Source organism: Podarcis erhardii, assembly GCF_964252035.2.
Source record: "Podarcis erhardii genome assembly, chromosome: 11".
Classification (NCBI taxonomy): domain Eukaryota; kingdom Metazoa; phylum Chordata; class Lepidosauria; order Squamata; family Lacertidae; genus Podarcis; species Podarcis erhardii.
In genome coordinates, this window is record NC_138501.1 from 1,428,862 (window position 1) to 1,447,904 (window position 19,043).

Sequence of the window (19,043 nt, forward strand, 5' to 3'; positions counted from 1 at the left end):
ATATATATATATATATATATATAGTTGTGGGGGCCAGGCACCCACAAAGTCAATGAGCAAAGCTGGAGAGAGGCAGCCAGCCAGCCAGCCAGCCAGCCTCTGCAGTGCTGCCCCCGAGAGAGAATGGTCCAGCTCCACCCTCTGCAGTCAGAGAGGGAGGTACCCTTTTCCGGGTGGCGGGTGGTCTCTCTGCCTCCGAGTCTGAGCCCCTCCCTACAGAAAAGGGTGCCTTGCTGGCTGTGGAGAGGAAGAGGAGCCACCACTGGCCGCCATCAACGTCTCGTGCACATGCCTGCACATAGTGCATGTGATGTCATACGCATGATGCGCAACGTCCACTGCGTTTTTGGAGGAGCCCACATGACAATGACAGGCACCTGCAATAGCGAGAGCGAGATGGCATCCCTGCACTGGATGCTCATGGAGATTTAACAGATCCTTTCAAATTTTTGATTAACACAAGAGCTGGCAAACTCTGTTTTCCATAGAATCATAGAGTTGGAAGAGACCACAAGGGCCATCGAGTCCAACCCCCTGCCAAGCAGGAAACACCATCAGAGCACTCCTGACATATGGTTGTCAAGCCTCTGCTTAAAGACCTCCAAAGAAGGAGACTCCACCACACTCCTTGGCAGCAAATTCCACTGTCGAACAGCTCTTACTGTCAGGAAGTTCTTCCTAATGTTTAGGTGGAATCTTCTTGTAGTTTGGATCCATTGCTCTGTGTCCGCTTCTCTGGAGCAGCAGAAAACAACCTTTCTCCCTCCTCTATGTGACATCCTTTTATATATTTGAACATGGCTATCATATCACCCCTTAACCTCCTCTTCTCCAGGCTAAACATGCCCAGCTCCCTTAGCCGTTCCTCATAAGGCATTGTTTCCAGGCCTTTGACCATTTTGGTTGCCCTCCTCTGGACACGTTCCAGTTTGTCAGTGTCCTTCTTGAACTGTGGTGCCCAGAACTGGACACAGTACTCCAGGTGAGGTCTGACCAGAGCAGAATACAGTGGCACTATTACTTCCCTTGATCTAGATGCAATACTCCTAATGATGCAGCCCAGAATTGCATTGGCTTTTTTAGCTGCCGCGTCACACTGTTGGCTCATGTCAAGTTTGCGGTCAACCAAGACTCCTAGATCCTTTTCACATGTACTGCTCTCAAGCCAGGTGTCACCCATCTTGTATTTGTGCCTCTCATTTTTTTTTGCCCAAGTGCAATACTTTACATTTCTCCCTGTTAAAATTCATCTTGTTTGTTTTGGCCCAGTTCTCTAATCTGTCAAGGTCATTTTGAAGTGTGATCCTGTCCTCTGGGGTGTTAGCCACCCCTCCCAGTTTGGTGTCATCTGCAAATTTGATCAGGATGCCCTTGAGTCCATCATCCAAGTCGTTGATAAAGATGTTGAATAAGACCGGGCCCAAGACAGAACCCTGTGGCACCCCACTAGTCACTCTTCTCCAGGATGAAGAGGAACCATTGATGAGCACCCTTTGGGTTCGGTCAGTCAGCCAGTTACAAATCCACTGAGTGGTAGCATAGTCATTTTACCAGCTTCTTTACAAGAATATCATGGGGCACCCTTTCTGAATGCATAAGTTTTCTGAATGCATAAGTTTAAGAAAGCACAGGGGCTCAATAATCCTCAGTATTTATATTTTATTTATTTCAAAACTATTATAAAGTTCTCCAAGGTAAGTATGTTGCAAGCTGTTTCACAACCTGACTAGAGTTAGTAAGAGGCATCTGATGTGGTTATCACCTTAGGAGCTACTGTTACTAATGAGTAACAGCAGTTACTTAAGAGTTCAAATAATCAGTATCAACAGTAAAACAGATTTATCTGAATCTCTATGTAAGGCTTTAGCACTTCCCATCCTGTTAAAAGACATTTACAGCCACAGTCAGCTTTTGTCTTGCTCTTCTCCATTTACATGGTTCTAAACTACAATCAGCACACCACTTTAGAAAAAAGCACACACCCCAGGCAAATTTCTGCAGAATGTGTTGCACTATGCCAACATCCTTAGTACAACATCAATAAATGGCCACTTATAGAGGAGCAGATGTTTGTTGAAGGAAACCCCAAACTTTGTGACTCTCCCTATCCCCACTCTTCCCTTATACTCACAAAAGGAAGATTCTTGCAATATATGAAAAAGATGGAAAGACAAACTCAAGAAGAAAATTGCATGGATGCCATCCCTATTTTTGTTTGCTTGCATGCGATGCTATCTTTGAGAACAAAAGAGGAAGGATAATTTGAAAGAGGAAATCCCTTTTCTAAAGATAGTTTAGATATTTAAAACCATTAGGATGAAAAGAGCATAATGGTTTTCTAGCAAAAATTCCCATTATGCAGATATATTGTGAAGCAGGAGGTTAGGATGAATGCCAGAGCTGATGACTACACTTTATCCAGACGTGAACAACTGGAGAAACCAACCTGCCTCTTGCTACAATCCATGTTCTTGAATTCTACAGGAACCCTTGAGCTGCCCTGCAGAAGCCCAGGCTCACCTAAGGGTGCCCTTGATGTCACAGGGGATCTATTAGTACAGATGGAATCATTTGGACCCACCACTGGAACAAGGCCTCATTATGAAATGCCACCCACATGTACATTCAAGTGGCAGGAAGGTAAATGGTGTTTCCGTGCGCTCTGGTTTCTGTCACGATGTCCTGTTGTGCCAGAAGTTGTGCAGATGCTTTGCATAACAGAACTTCCTGATTCACAATAATATCAATCATATGCTCTCATGATGTTAACATAATGAAAATTAATCTGATCTGAGCTGTCTCTGCTTTTCGAGGGTAAAAATATTTGTTGTGATTGGCGCTGTGGTCTAAACCACTGAGCCTCTTGGTCTTGCTGATTAGAAGTTTGAATCCCCGTGACAGGGTGAGCACCCTTTGCTCTGTCCTAGCTCCTGCCAACCTAGAAGAAGAAGTAGAGTAGAAGAAGAGTTTGGATTTGATATCCCGCTTTATCACTACCCAAAGGAGTCTCAAAGCGGCTAACAATCTCCTTTCCCTTCCTCCCCCACAACAAACACTCTGTGAGGTGAGTGGGGCTGAGAGACTTCAGAGAAGTGTGACTGGCCCAAGGTCACCCAGCAGCTGCATGTGGAGGAGCGGAGACGCGAACCCGGTTCCCCAGATTACAAGTCTATCGCTCTTAACCACTACACCACACTGACTCTCACAATATCACAATATCAATATCAAACCTAGCAGTTTGAAAGCACATCAGTGCAAGTAGATAAATAGGTACTCCTGTGGCAGAAAGGTAAATGGTGTTTCCGTGCACTCTGGCTTCCATTGCACCAGAAGCAGTTTAGTCATGCTGGCCACATGACCCGGAAAGCTGTCTGTGGACAAACGGCAGCTCCCTTGGCCTGAAAGCAAGATAAGCGCCACAACCCCATAGTCACCTTTGACTGGATCTAATTGTCCAGGGGTCCTTAACCTTTTTTTTTTTAACATTCAAGTAGAAAAGGTGTGCAAATTTTCTCCAGCATGCCTGTGCTAAGCGTAGTCTTGTTCTTGCATTCCAATGGCTGCACAATCTCAGGCTAACCTGGTCTGCCCTTGCATGTTGCCCCGGGTGGCACCAGGAGGATTAATTAAAACAGAACTCTGCGTTTTCAGATGGCCAGACAAATGAATTCTTAGGACAACATTTAGATTGGAAACACATTAATAACATTTAACCTGTGCATAGTGCTTTCCAGAGTTCAAAGTTCTTCCCATTCATTATCTAGTTGTAATCCTTACAGCCACCATAGAATGTAAGTAACGCAGCTGGATTCAACTCAGTAGTTGTATTAGTGAGAGACAGCACAATGAGTCACATCACCACAACCAGACTTTCCCACCTGTCTTCACCAAATCAGCTCTAGGGCTTCCAGAGAAATCCCAGAACAGTGCGGGGGGGGGGGGGAGCATTCAATTTGGCAAGCAGAAATGCTTACACTGATGGAATCATTGCCTTAGCGTGACATTGAATTCTGCCCGATTCTTACCACCCACCCTGTAGTTGGAAGGACTGAGGCTAAGACAGTGGCTTCCTTCAGGCCAGCCACTGAATTTGGAGTGGAGATAGGAAGATATGACCAGGTACCTCCTCTTAGCCAATGTGCTACACCAGCTCTAAACCATATACAAGGCAACCAACTTTTGTTGCTTAATAGTTGGATGACACCTATAATCTTCTAATAAATATTTTGCCAGTATCTCAGAGTGTTAATAGCAGCAATCAGGCAGGTCAAAAGATTACAGCTGGCATAAAACAGCCCAAGATCCAGAAATAACTTTCAGAACCGAATGTTTAGTAGCTAACTGGGTTTCATGTTTATGCTCCAGAAGCAAACTAGGGGATGGGGGGAAATGAAGCACGTTGGCATGATCTACACTGCAGCCTTAAATTGGCTTAAGAGTCACTCCCTCTTCCCAGGAAACTTGGATCTAAAAGAATTTGCAGCATTTTCACACAAACTACAATTCCCAGGATTCTTTTGGGAGATGCCATGACTATTAAACTGGTAGAAAACCATTGCATGGTCATCATGTAGATATACACGATGTCTTAGATCAATATACACAATGTCTTAGATGTACCATTCAATGTATCATGAATAATAAAATTTGTTAGTTTTAATGTGAATTACATGTGTTGAAAAGGAAATGCATAGCTTAGCAAAGTTATGGTTATTAGGAAATGTTGTTAATATGACCTTGTGAAATTAACAATTTAAGTGGCAAGCATGAACATAATTTTTTCATTATACTTTCCTGTAGTGTTTTGAGTCCTCTATCTTGAGCCATTTATTGAGAGTGTTAAAAATGATCTGGTAAGATATCACCTGATTGGAGTTTGATACCTGACTTTGGAGTATGAGAATCATAAACGTGCTTACGGTCTATCTGGTCTGCAAACACTTCCCCATAGATCATCCAATACGGCATGTAAAAAATATTCTTTGCCAGTTTCCAGGAAGGCTCCTCATTGGGAAAAAGTATCGCCTGTCTTGCAACACCAAAGCTCATCAGAACCACCAACATAATAATGACAAAATACATCATGTCTATCATCTGAAAAAAAAAGAAAAAAGAGAGAGACAGAGAGAGAGAAATATATCTAGTTTGTCATGCTGTAAGCTGAGTGAAAATGTTTATAAAGCACAAAGATCAAATTGGTGTTACAGATTTGGGAGGGGGACCCCCCAAACCCTAGAAATTAATGAATGGTAGGATTTCGATTATTTGGGACATGAAGGGAAGAACACACGCTCCAGAGGGATTCCTGGGCGAGCCTATGAAAAATGACCTGGCCAAGGTAGGGCCATTAAGAAACAATATGGGGCCACTGAGAGCCATTGGCAAGGCAAGAAAATTCCTTTCCCCCTGCCCTGAGGTGTGAACAGAGACAGGTGTTTGTTTGTTTTTTAAAATAATTTTTATTAAGTTTCATACTACCAAATTAAACACATCAAACCAATTAATCCAAATTATAACAATACATATCATGTAATCCAATTGTTTTCCAAATTATAAATTTTTGTGGGGGGTACCCATGCTTCTTGATCGGCAGGAGTCCAATCCTCGAATATTTGTGCAGCTTTCATCTTAAGAATGATATTTCCAGTCCCCTCTTCTCAATCCTTGTCGTTACTCATTTTCCTTTTCATTCACCTCCGAGTTGTTCCGCAAGTGGGTTGAAAAAACAGTCTTATTTGTGTTTCTGTGTGGGCTTTGTACTGCTCTTTCATAAATCACTCTCATCCAAAAGTCCAGGCATTTCTGCTTGAGCAAGCAATCGCCATTTTGTCATTCCGATGAAATACAGTCTAAAAGCTTGGTCTTTAACTTTCCTGACCTGTTGCATCGTAAATTAGTCTTTTTCCAGGAGGGCTGCCCCTTCCAGATCGCAATCTCCTCGAAAATAATAAATCTTCGGCTCGCCCTCCCCAAGACCAAACCTCCTGCAACACAGGTCTCGTATCACATCTCCATTCTAACTGCGTCACAAAGAGAGCCCTCCTTCTTTCCAAATCCTTCACAGAGTAAAACCTTTAAGTTCATATTATTCCCACACAATTCATTTTTAGTCCCATTTGCAATTAGTTGCTGTGACGGATCTTCTAAGAGGGAGGGTTATTAGTTAATCACATAGAGCAAAAAAAATAAAAAGTCGTTCCCCCCCCCCTTCAGTTCCGTTGCATTCCATTCCACATACCACTTCTGTAGTACTTTGATGTAATCTTCCGTCTCAGTCTTCTTCATTTCAGTGGTAAAATTGTTAGCAGATAAGAACCTCCTGCCTCTCTTGAAGCATGTGAGTTATCTTTCACCAATTTTTTTCCTTTTAAGTAACGCAACTAGTTTCGCACCTGGAAGCAGCTTCGGAGGAGTTCCAAGGCCCACCAAGGGTTGTGCACCCAGTGCCTCACCCCCTCCTTCTTCCGAACTCGGGGGTGATTTATGGCAACAGCGGGTGAAAACTGCATCTCTCCCCCCTGGAGAGATGAAGGGAGACTGATTTACTCCCCATCATCAGCCTCTAATTACCTCGTGCGGGCTGGATAGATGTTAATATCCGCCATCTTCCAAGGCGCCCCTAGCGCCCCCCCGAACAGAGACAGGTGTTGGGAAGGTTGCCAGCGTAACTGGAAAAGTGACAGGGTGACAGGAAAAGTGAGTCATGAGCAAGGGTTGCTGGGAAGAAGAAGCAGGAAGCAGGAAGATTGGGATCCATCTTGGGCAGGCTGACTGGGAGAGATGTCTTGGACTCCAGGGCTGCACTGTTGAATTACAAGCCCCTCTTGAGATGCTGTAATATTTGGACTCCTTGCATGCAGAGTGAAGGTGTAAATTGGTGAATAAACTATATTTCTTAAAGCTACGACAGTCTCCAACATGTCTCAATTCTCCAAAGGCCCCCAGGCGTGAGTGCGATGGGCTTCTGCCACCGCTTGGCAGAGAGGGGGAGGCACCTGACTTTTGTAACATTATTCAAACACCCGAATTCTAACAAGCTGCACTTGGATACAACCTAATATAAGATGCCACAGAAAGTGAAATGTTTCCACAGAAAACCAAAAGGCTGTAAGAAAAGTGAGAAACTGCATATAATGCACATTTCAGAGATACTTGATGGGGCTCAACTATTATAAAACGAGTTGTCTGAATCTCTTCCTCATTTCACTACTCCTTTGAGCAAAAGGTGGTGACAGTCGTTGCCATTTTTTCTCCCTTGACAAGGACATAATGCTGGAAGACTTGACCTTCTTCCCCACTTCTTTCAGCTCTATGTGTCTTTCAAGATTCAGATGAATGCTACTGTGGGTTTTTCTCTCTTTCTGCCTTGTGTGTGTGTTTGTGTGTGATCCAGGGGCAGAAGGGAGAGAAATGAGCAAAAGAGAAGGGTCCACGGCATGTGATCAAAAATGTAAATGTGTTTTAAAAGGTTGCTGGCCGCTTTTCTAAAGTGTCTCCTAACTTTCTGGAGTAGATTTGGGAATGGCAGAGGGGACTGCAGAGAGGAGAGGGAATCAGCAAACATCATTTTCTCCTTCTTCCACTTATGGAAGCTTCCTCTGGATCAAAAAACCTCCTAGCAGTGGAAAGACACAAACTCGACTTTTCAAGAACCTACAGAAGTTCAAATGCTTCAATGTCAAGCTTAAAGGCTGTAACAAAGGTTTTTCTTAGGGATACTTGATGTCTGTACTCATGTTTACCTCTTTTTGCCGATATATATATATATGTATAAAATGGCTTGGCATATTTCAGGTTTAAGAAAAAAAAGAGAGGCAGCTATTTTTTGTTTCTGTGTTTCTATCAAGATCAGGGCCATACCACCTCACTCACAAAGGTTTTCAGTGGAGTTTGATCACCCATTCAGCTGTGAGTCATCACCTCTTGGGTATTCAAAGTGGTGGAATTAAGTGATGGGCATGCAGGTGTGGACCAACCCTCAGTCTGGCAGGTCATTAGGCCTGCTTGGGCTCCCCATTTGTCTACCAGACCATTTTAGCCAAGCCACTCCTACCTCTGCCACACCTGACACCATATATGGTGTAGGTCACATAAATTCACGTCTGGGCCAAAAGAGGGGTTCACAGGAAATGTTGATCAGTGACACCTTCAAAACCTTTTCCAAGGTGCTTTGAAGGTCTAACTGTCAGCTGGGGCTGACAGAGAGCCCTGGAGAGACAAAGCTCTGACAGTCAGCCAGCTGCCATTGCCCTGGCTAGTTCAATTCAAGGAATTCCTTAATTCAGCTGTTGGGGCTGGGAGAAGTAGGCTGGATTCACATGTGATGAAGGGCAACATATAAATCTTTAAACAAACAAATACTGTAGTAGACAGTGGAAGTCCAAATCCCATTAAAAAAAAGAGAGTTTAAAAAAAAATCCCATTTAAAAAAGAGAGAGTTTTGAATGTAATTCAAACATACATATACAGAAATCTGGATTTTTTTCGCTCCAAGGAAAGGTGAGACACAATATAGAAAACAATAATTTTAGCCTATAGTTTTTTTTTATAGACCAATAAAAATGCATTGCCTTTGACTTGGAGTATCTATGCTGGAAGCCCAGCCTCAAAGACTCCTACACCGAACGGAAGAGACATGGCCCCAGGTACAATGCACCTGGAGGATAATGGCAAGGGTTTTGAATTGTCTGGAGGCAGACTGAGTGTTAAACCTGGAGGTTGCCTAAAAGTAGCATCATCTTCTCTTATTTTCAGTTAATCCTTAATTCAGTTAATTCATTACAAAAAGAAAGAATGGGAAAGACTTTCTTACCATTTTCCCAATCATCATTACATATGGCCCCAAATACTTGTTCACCCCGAAGATGTCCAGCAGTCGGATATACCAGTAAATGATGTTGACACAGTATATGACACGGCCATCGCTCCTAAACGGCTGATCTTGGAGGCGAAGCACCATTCCCACAGAAAATAGGAGAATAGCAATGAGGTCAGTAACGTTCCAGTACTCTTGGAGCCACACTTTCACTTTTTGCAGCAGCTTCCCAGGTTCTGACATTAATATCTAGAGAAAGAGGGATGGAAATGTTAGACATGTTACTTCATGTTGAGCCCTATACATGGAACAAGGATTCACATCTCTTAAAGAACCCAAACAATAAGATAGACCCTCTTATTGAGGGCTGTTCCGCCAGGCCTTTGGTCAGGGCGCAGCCTGACTCCCTCCTTTGGCAATCTTTACAAAACTTTAGTTTATGGTTGCCATCAATTTTGATTTTAATTAATTTTTATGTTTTTATAATGTTGCACTACTTTAGTGTTGTTAGCCGCCCTGAGCCCGGTTTCGGCTGGGGAGGGCGGGATATAAATAAAATTTATTATTATTATTATTATTGCATGATTCAGCAACAAGGGCCAGGAAACACAGGTGAGCAGCTGTGCTCTGGACTCTGTGATGTTAACCTATGAGGGAGTTGCATTACTTGGGATCATAGACTTACAGACTATATTATTATTATTATTATTATTATTATTATTATTATTATTATTATTAGCAGCAGCAGCAGCAGCAGCAGCAGCAGCAGCAGCAGTAGTCCTATTCTCTAGAGTTAGATGTGTCGGAGCTCACGCCACAAACAACAATTGTACCCCGCCCATCTGGCTGGGTTGCTCCAGCCACTCTGTATGGCTTCCAACATTAGAGGATGGATGGCGGCTAATGGATTGAGGTTGAATCCTGACAAGACAGAAGTACTGTTTTTGGGGGACAGGAGGCGGGCGGGTGTGGAAGACTCCCTGGTCTTGAATGGGGCAACTGTGCCCCTGAAGGACCAGGTGCGCAGCCTGGGAGTCATTTTGGACTCACAGCTGTCCATGGAGGTGCAGGTCAAATCTGTGTCCAGTATTACCACCTGACCCCACTCACCATTCCCCTCCCCCTCTTCCTCGCCCCTTTTCTTCCTAACCTAATACTGCATGCAACACTAATGTCTCACAAGAAATGAAACTGATCTGTAGAAAACGCAACTTGATAAAAGAGACAATGCACGTCTTTTTGTAAACTAATAAATCTTTAATAAAAATATATTTTTTAAAATTAGTACAAACATCTTTACTGTATTTTTTAAAGAGCATGTTCTGAGTATTCATCCATGGAACCACTAACATCTATTTATTATGTATATTATTGCCTTCTTTATTATTTATATATATATTATTCGATTGCTTTTTATTTAATTTTATTCCATTTGTAAATAATTTTTGAAAAAAAATGCTTGTTGAAATATAAATATCAGTGACTTGAGAGCATTCACAGAGAATGACTCATATTTCACACCCTTCCCTAGACAGCCATATTTATATATCAACAAGCTCCCCCCCCCCCAAGAAATATTTACAGTTGGAATAAAATTAAATAAGAAATAGGCAAAAATCCAATGGATTATTTGAAAATTGAACATCAGTATCACAAGTCAACTCTCTACAAGTTTGGGAGGCCTTATTCAATGCTGAAGAGCCCTCTTGTGGGTGTGATGAATATTATTTTCTGCACTGTTACTATACAACAAACAATTTAAGGGTGATCATTGTACATTCTGAGCATCATATTTCAAGCTGAAGAGCTCAAGTGTGGATTAGGAATCATGTGTCTGAGTGTGCGGATGTTACTCTATAAATCATCGTGTACAATAGAAAGCATTAAGTCAATATTAATTGTACTAGTCAGAACAATATAGTTTGTGATCTCACAGTGCAACTAGACATACAATGCAGGAGATCTCAAAAGGTGTTTTTTTGTTTTAGAAAACAGCCATGGGAGATGAGATGAGATGAGATTGGGAGCACAGTGCCCCCCCATGCCAATTCCCCAATTAAATATATTACCTCTCTCATTTTCTCTATTCCCATTGTGAAAATATACGAGATAACAATCCACTCCTGTGTGGAAGGCCAACGATCCATCTTCACCAACACAATATAATTGAACAGCATCAGGTACCCAACGTATGCCATCTGCAAAGAAATAAACTCAGTTTTCCTGGACACTGTATAAATGTTCAGCTTACCTAGGTTACTTAATTCAACCATGCTAGTTTTCTATTCCTAGACAAAAGAAGGCCAATGCTCTCGTTCAGCTGTTCTTTGTGGATGCAGGAGTGCCAAAGCATGCCACAAAATGCCTCCTCATTCATGCCAGGGCTTCCACATCTCTTTAAGTTCCTTGTCTGCAGGGAGATGCATGTTCACAGCTGCCCAGCTGAATGGCTAAATCAGCACATGGCATAGCAGTGCTTCCTCAGAGTGTATCTACTGTAGACTTCAAATATTGGAAGTAGTCTATATAGGTCAATAGCAATCTCAGTTATCTGACTGCTGGTCCTTTTTCAGCCTCAACAAGTACCAAGCATGCACAAGAAGGAGGTACCAGCTGGTTTCGGAAGCGGCAAAATTTTCCGAAGAATACTTTTTTTATAAGGAAAAAGCCCTCAGAGGGGACCCCCCCCCCCGCAACAGCCTAATGAGGATGAGGATTGACTTAGATGGCTGACTGGGGAGGGTGGAGAACCAGACAAATGTGTTGGGATGGGACTGTGGTGCTTGGAAATGTGAATAGAAACACCCCACACAGCAATGTTTTGTTGCAGGCCCCACCTTTTCATACCAATAGGCACTAATCTCTAAACCAATGAATGTATCTATATGGGCCATAATTATATATAATAATTTTTTCCCTCTGATATTATTTACAGCCATTTTTCAATTAATCACAAATAAGAAAAAAGGGGAGGGGAGGAAACCCCATGCCAATAGGACAACATTTACAAAATAGGGTAAACGAAATAAGGAGATGAGGATAAGGAAAGTGCTGTAATGTTTCAGGCACATGAAACAGAAGAAGCATTGCACATTAAACTGTTGACTATTTACCACAAGTCTCAAGAAATGTTTTCACATTAGTCCTCCAGATGTTCATGTTGATACATAGCTTCTTTAAAATATCCCATTAATTTCTCTTAATTATCAAGTGACACACAGAGGGGCTAAAGTTTGTGTCTTCCTGCAAACACTCTACAATATTTATAAGCATTATCTACTTGCACATAGTTAGATATTACAATAATGCTTCACTTAGACAATGTAGACATACTGATGAGGGGGGCCTTTACAAATTTGTGTCATTAGGGACAGATGACAAAATGATAGTCGCTCCTTACAGTGTAGAACCAAAATTTAACAATTGGTGCATTGTAGAACTCATAGATCTTGCGGCCAAAGGGGATCAATCTGTGTCTGCTCTGAACTTCCTCTTCCTCCTTCTTTCTTGAAGATTCCCCATTGCCACGTCCCAACATTGCCTACAGTTAAAAAGAAGAAAAATGACTATAATAGATTATTCGCCAGCTGCCCAATCCAGTTTCACTGGATCAACTGATGGGACAGTGTCTAACAAATGTAAAGCACACACAGACATTTCAAACTTACAATAAGAATCAGGTAATTAAGCAACATGAAAATTCATTCTTTAACTTTTGTATATTTGAAGCTGCCATTCATAACGTTGATTGAATCTGCAAATGCTGTAGCAACACCACTTCAACAGAAACTACAGACATAAATGCAACTCACGAATCCCTTCCACTTCTCAGTTCTTTAAAAGCAACTATACAAACAAAAAGCTTATCTTTTTTCCTTGCTGATATGGTTTTCTCCTGTTGCTTTATAATAGGTAATTTTTAAAAAGAAAAAATGGTTAGCATAAAGAACTTAAGAATCACAAAACTGACAATTATGATGCTGGGATCGGAACAAACATGAGGGACAGCAGACTGAAGGGAGTGGGAAAGTTAGATAATAAAACAGCATTTCCTACTTCAGTATTTTATTACTGAAGTAATAAGGGGAGTATGTAGGGGAGGGTTAGTACCTCTGTTGGGGGACACGTTGTACTCCTTCTGGGGTACTTTGCCTCCCTTTGGCTTCCACCCTGCACTCAGCTCCCATCTGTGGCTCCTAGAAGCTGTTAGCCTACAACAACTGCCACACAGAAAGCAACAGCTTAGACTGGCTGGCTCAGCTAGGTGAGGGGAACCAATGGCTCTCCAACCCTCGATGAGAGGCTCTGGCAGATGGAGTACACGAGATCAAGAGTGGGTCCAATGGTCAAGTTTCTGCACGTGCCGTGGAGGGAAGTAAGGGGCAGGTGGGGCTCATCAACCTGGGAAGGGAGCCCATCTAGGCAAAAGAAAACTCTGACCCTAAACTTCTGCTGCCTTGCAGGAAAAAGGCTAAGAAGTACAGTGGTGCCTCGCAAGACGAAAAGAATCCGTTCCGCGATTCTCTTCGTCTAGCGGTTTTTTTGTCTTGCGAAGCAAGCCCATTGACGACTTAGCGGATTAGCGCTATTAGCGGTTTAGCGGCTTTTAGCGGCTTTTAGCTGCTTATCGGCTTAGCGGATAAGCGGCTTGGAAAAAGGGGGGGGGGAGGAAAAAAAAACCCGCAGGAACTCGCAAGACATTTTTGTCTTGCGAAGCAAGCCCATAGGAAATTTGTTTTGCGAAGCACCTCCAAAACGGAAAACTCTTTCGTCTAGCGAGTTTTCCGTCTTGCGAGGCATTCGTAAGCACCACTGTAAACCCTACACAAATCTCGAGCGGAGTCCCTAAGACAGTTGATTAGCGCCTTGCAAGCCTCCATCTGGCAACTCCTGCAGCCAAGCTCGTGCCAATGTGTTGCTCTGCTTTCCTTTGGATCATATCAAGGAGGCCGAGAGAGAGGTCTTGTCATCTGGGCAACCCGGGACCTCCAGACACACTGCCCAAGTCTTGAGTCCTGGGGAGGTCACTTGGATGCTGCTAACGCAATGGTTTGACTTCACCCCCTAATACTTTTCAGGCTGCCCTAGAGCCTACATGAGAGTTGTTTTAAATGCAGAATTAAAACAAAAAATGGTGGGAGAACTTAAAATGTCAACAAGCAAGTCAATACAGTTCTAACAAGCCTTTCTATGGCAAACAAGCATAGTAGCTGTAATACTGTGCTAGTAAATGAGCAAGTAAAAGGACCCAGGACTTCTAGAAAACTAAAGGCGCTTCTGTGCATTTTAGCACTTCATATTTCAGCAGAGCATTCACATCATCAGAGGCAGGAATTGCTCCGTTTCAGAGCTGGCTGCTTTGCTGTTAGGCACATTAACCTTTAATGATTAATTTAATTGAACTTATTTTGTCCACGAGTCTTTTAAAGCTTCTTTTCAGCTGACTCTAATCCATATAAATATCTAAGTGAATTAGAAAACAGACCATAGAATTGTAGAGTTGGAAGAGACCCCAAGAGTCATCTATTCCAACCTCGCAGTGCAAGAATCTCAGGTAAAGAATCCATGACAGATGACCATCCAATTTCTGCTTAAAAATCTCCAAGGAAGGAGAGACCACAACTTCTCAAGTGAGACCATATCTCTGTCAAACAGCTCTTACTGTCAGAAACATTCTTCCTGATGTTTAGTCAGAATCTTATTTCTTGTAAGTTCGACTCCTACCCTCCAGAGCAGGAGAAAACAAGCCATCTTCCATGTGACAGCCCTTGAGATATTTAAAGATGGCTATCATATTGTCTCTCACTCTCCTCTTTTCCATGCTAAACATACCCATCTCCTTCAAGCACTCCTCATACGCCTTGGTTTCCAGACCCTTGATCATCCAGTTGCCCTCCTCTGCACACATTCCAGCTTGTCAATATCCTTCTTAAATTGTAGTGCCCAGAATTCTGACCGAGGAAGAATAGCATGGTACTATTATTTCCCTTAATCTGGACACTAGACTTCTGTTAATGCAACCTAGAATAACATTTGCTCTTTTTTTTTGCTGCTGCATCACACTGTTGACTCATGTTAACCTTGTGGCCTAGATCCCCTAGATCCTTTTCACATGTAGGGCTAGTAAGCCAGGTGTCCCTTACCTTATATTTGTGCATCTGGTTCATTCTAAGTGCAGAACCTTACATTTGTCACTGAAATTCATTTTGTTAGTTTGGGCCCAGTTCTGCAACCTGTTAAGGTCATTTTGAATCCCGATTCTGTCTTCTGTGCCTTAGCTACCCCTCCCAGTTTGGTGTAATCTGCAGATTTGATGAGCATCCCCTCAGTTCCTTCATCCTCAATTAATATTTTAGAATGTCTGAATATTTGAAAACAGTAACAATGATCATTCTCTTGCTAATTTTCATCTAAAGTGGCCCCCTATGCACTTACCTGGGAGTAAGTGCCAGTAAACACAGGGGGAATTTCTTCTCAATAAGTAAAGAGGCGTTGGATTGCTGTTCAAGGGGAAGGGCTCCTTGCCTCTTGTCATTCATCTTAGGACCAGTTTCCAGTTCTTTACTGGCACCAAATATGAAGGAAATTGTGCAAATCAAACAAAAGGTTTGATGTTATGCTTTTCTGTAGTAAACATAACAAAATTCAGATTCACCAGGCGGAAGAGGGAAAAATTGCCCAATTACCTTTCAGTGAAGTGCATCATCTTTTGGTAAGAAATGAAAGATAAAAATGTGCAACCAAATGTATTGCATTTAGAGAGCCAAAACCAAGATCAGTATAAAATTTTAAAAGATTCTGGAAGCCAAAGGGACAGTTGTAGTGGCAAATCCTTTTCAACAAGGGGAGTTTTTGTAGCCCTTGCACCCTGTTCCTCTTTGACAAAGTTTTTGGCCTGTTGTCACTTACAAATATGTTAGTGGCCTTGTGTTAGCTTTGAAGCAAGGGAAACCCAAATCCAGTTTGCAGGGGAAGAGATAAGAAAGTTGCTGTGCCTCATGATTAAATCAATATAATCTAGTAGAAGGTGGACAAAACTACCCTTTGCTTGTAAGTGTACAAATGCTTCTGCTGTTTTTATACTTGGTGTGCCACCTCTCAACTCCTTGCTGGTTGAGGTTGTGCTGCACCAACCTTTCACTGCCTAAATAAATGTCCTGTTTTACTGGCAATTGGTTTCTGAATTCTATTTACCATTCCAGGCAGCCCAGGGGATTGGGCTTGAGCCCTGATGGTTTCCCGGTGCACGTGTGCACCCAATAGGACTCAGCTAAATAAAAGTGTTGAAAGAGAACTGTTTCCACATTGTGGTGAGGCACACTCAGCACAGCTAAGCAAAGCCAATTTTCTAAATGGGATGCCAACAGTAGAGATGGGCAGATTCAACTGGCAGAAAGCAGCACAAAACTGACAATATTTGTTACTCACTTTGAGTACTACTGTTTCAAAAGACTACCCTTTGGCATCAGCTCAGCTTCTGTGCACTTCCAGAAGTGTTTGAATCACAAAAAAGAAAGAAAGAAAGAAAGAAAGAAAGAAAGAAAGAAAGAAAGAAAGAGAGAATCCTGTTTATTATCTAGGTATCTGTATGTTTGATTGTTGTTTGTTTATTTAACAAAAAATACATACTGCTTGATTGTAGTAAAACCTATAAGCAGTTTACAAGAAATATTAAAATTATTAAAAAAACCTAAAAACAATTTAAACATAATTAAAATGGGCAGGTTTTTGCATTCAAAGTTGGCAGTGGCAGGGAGAAGTAAATGAGCTTTCCTTCTTGTAGTTTTTGGGCAACAATGTAGGCATGAAAATGCAGAGGTGGCCCCCAGGAAAGCAAGCTTTGCCACTTCTGAAGGATAATGCAGTGGGCAGGGAGTGAAGATGAATGAAACGAAGAGCTTCACACTTGTGGTTCCAAGTCACAGAAAATGCCCATAAAGCTGATTCGGCAGAAGTGGGTGAGTGGGCATGTGGCAGAGCAGAAGGACTTCAGCACCCAGCCTTTCCCAAAAAATCACCATGAGCAGAACTATTAAAAAGCACAGAACTGAAAAGAACAAGGGGATGCATTACTTCAACACAAATTGTTTCAGGGGTTTTTGCTTTGGTGTGCTTCAGAAAAAGTGCTGGAAAGCGGAAGACAGGCCTGCCTCTTTAGCGAGGGCATTCCAAGCCAGGCTGCTTCCATGGAGGAAGTCCATTCCTTTGTGACTACAGAGAGGGTGGCAGGGACGTAATCTGAAGCCCAGGGCAAAACATAGTTTGGGGGTCCTTCTCCCACACCCCAACAAATGCTGTCAGTGACATATACATGGAATATCAACCTAGTAAATGTATTACTGTCAGGCTTGGGGGATTCTGTCCTCCACCGGCAGCATCAAGGATCAAGGCAGAAGCAAGAAAGTTCGCATTAATGGTTTTATTCAGTTCTTGTGGTGCAAGACAAAGAATCTAGTCCTAAACTCCATAGTGACGCTGCGCACTCTGAGCTTTTCCCCTTCTTTCCCCAGCATCAGCCTGTGGCCCTAAGGATGGCCTCAGGAGTCAAACGTCTTTGAGGACGCTGGCTCTCCTACGCTTTCCAAGGATGTCTCTGCTGGCAATTCTCCCCCTCCCCCTCCTTATCCTAACACCTCCTAACTTGGCAGCTCTGAGTTCTGCTGCAGTTCAATCCTGTCTCCCTCTTTTCTTGAAACCACTGGAGAAGGGGCTCTGATTCCCCTCCCTCCTCCTCTGAGGGAAACAAAGGAGGAGGAGGGGGTGATTCCCAGCCTTCCCCTTCAGACCCTGACAATGACACAGTTAATCATGAACATTGCTTGGAAAGGCTGGGAACTTGTTACACAAAATATGGAAACCCAGAAACCCAGAAAGCTGACTTCTATGGAGTCACTAGGCTGTCCAGCTCAGTTTTCTCCACCCTGACTGGCAGGGGCGCCGACTTATAAAAAATATTGGGGGGGCCCATACCGGGGTCCTGCCCTGGGAAGTTTTCTAAATTTTAGATGAAAATTAGTGAGTTTTAAAGTTTTTTAAAAGTATTTTAGAGTCATATGATCAACATTAGAACCCCGAAAACTCGACTCTCTATAACTCCACACTCCGGGAAACTCGACAAGCCTGAAACACTTTTTGGCTTTGAAAAAAGAAACAAAACATAAACACGCACGGTATTTTCGTAAAAAGCTAATTTAATTTACAGTAACAATTATGCTTATAGACTATTACAGAGCAGTGAATATATAGCTCTGAAAAGACTGGAATGATATTTAAATAAATCCTAAACTATCATTAAAAGAATAAAACATAAAATATTGCTGTCGCACAGTAATAGCACTTTGATTAATAAGTGAAATAGCTAATTTAAGCTTACTTTGAATAAGGCTGAGGGTTCATTAAATAAAAATAATATCTCAAAGTTAATGCTTTAATACAGTTAATAAAGTTAATACAGTATGCCTAATACTGTATGTAAATACTGTAATACTGTATGTAAATAACGGGCTTTAATTGGGTCTTACACCCTAAAAATATTTAAGTATTTGAAAATAACAATTACAGTACTATAGTAATATAGAAATACAGTACTAAACTAGTACTAATATTTCGAAACTGAAAATTTAACATTCTGTATGTATTTAATTCTCTATTTTATAAAGATTTTTAATATCTGACAGTGAGTTTGGAGTAGCCCAATGCAAAAATCCTGAGGATCCATGTGGATCCATGCTTTGTAACCACGTTTTTGCACCACTGCGACCCTAGGCAACAGTGGGTGCGTGATTTTTTTGGTGCAAGATGTAGCCATGGACATGCTATGTGATCTGATGGTGAATTTGGGGTGACCCAATGCAAAGATCCTGAGGATCCATGTGGATCTGTGCTTTTTAACCACATTTTTGCACCACTGTGACCCTAGGCAACAGTGGGTGCGTGATTTTTTTGGTGCAAGATGTAGCCATGGACATGCTATGTGATCTGATGGTGAATTTGGGGTGACCCAATGCAAAAATCCTGAGGATCCATGTGGATCCGTGCTTTGTAACCACGTTTTTGCACCACTGTGACCCTAGGCAACAGTGGGTGCGTGATTTTTTTGGTGCAAGATGTAGCCATGGACATGCTATGTGATCTGATGGTGAATTTGGGGTGACCCAATGCAAAGATCCTGAGAATCCCTGTGGATCCATGCTTTCTAACCACGTTTTTGCACCACTGTGACCCTAGG

The 19,043-nt window shown here is 42.2% G+C and overlaps 1 protein-coding gene across 8 annotated transcripts in view; it reads right to left on the reverse strand.

The window, feature by feature from the left end:
• The window catches only part of TRPM3 (transient receptor potential cation channel subfamily M member 3), a gene marked incomplete at its 5' end in the record, with an annotated part of 405,379 nt that overhangs the window by 26,021 nt on the left and 360,315 nt on the right, over positions 1-19,043 (reverse strand). For 5 of the 8 annotated variants that reach the window (XM_081880909.1, XM_081880905.1, XM_081880908.1 and 2 more), the window contains 4 exons: positions 4,920-5,094; positions 8,813-9,064; positions 10,885-11,013; positions 12,216-12,356. In XM_081880909.1, the coding sequence (XP_081737035.1) occupies positions 4,920-5,094; positions 8,813-9,064; positions 10,885-11,013; positions 12,216-12,356 (697 nt within the window). Of the gene's footprint in view, positions 1-4,883; positions 5,095-8,812; positions 9,065-10,884; positions 11,014-12,215; positions 12,357-19,043 lie in introns of all 8 variants that reach the window. The other 3 variants (XM_081880910.1, XM_081880906.1, XM_081880907.1) reach the window with 1 other exon arrangement.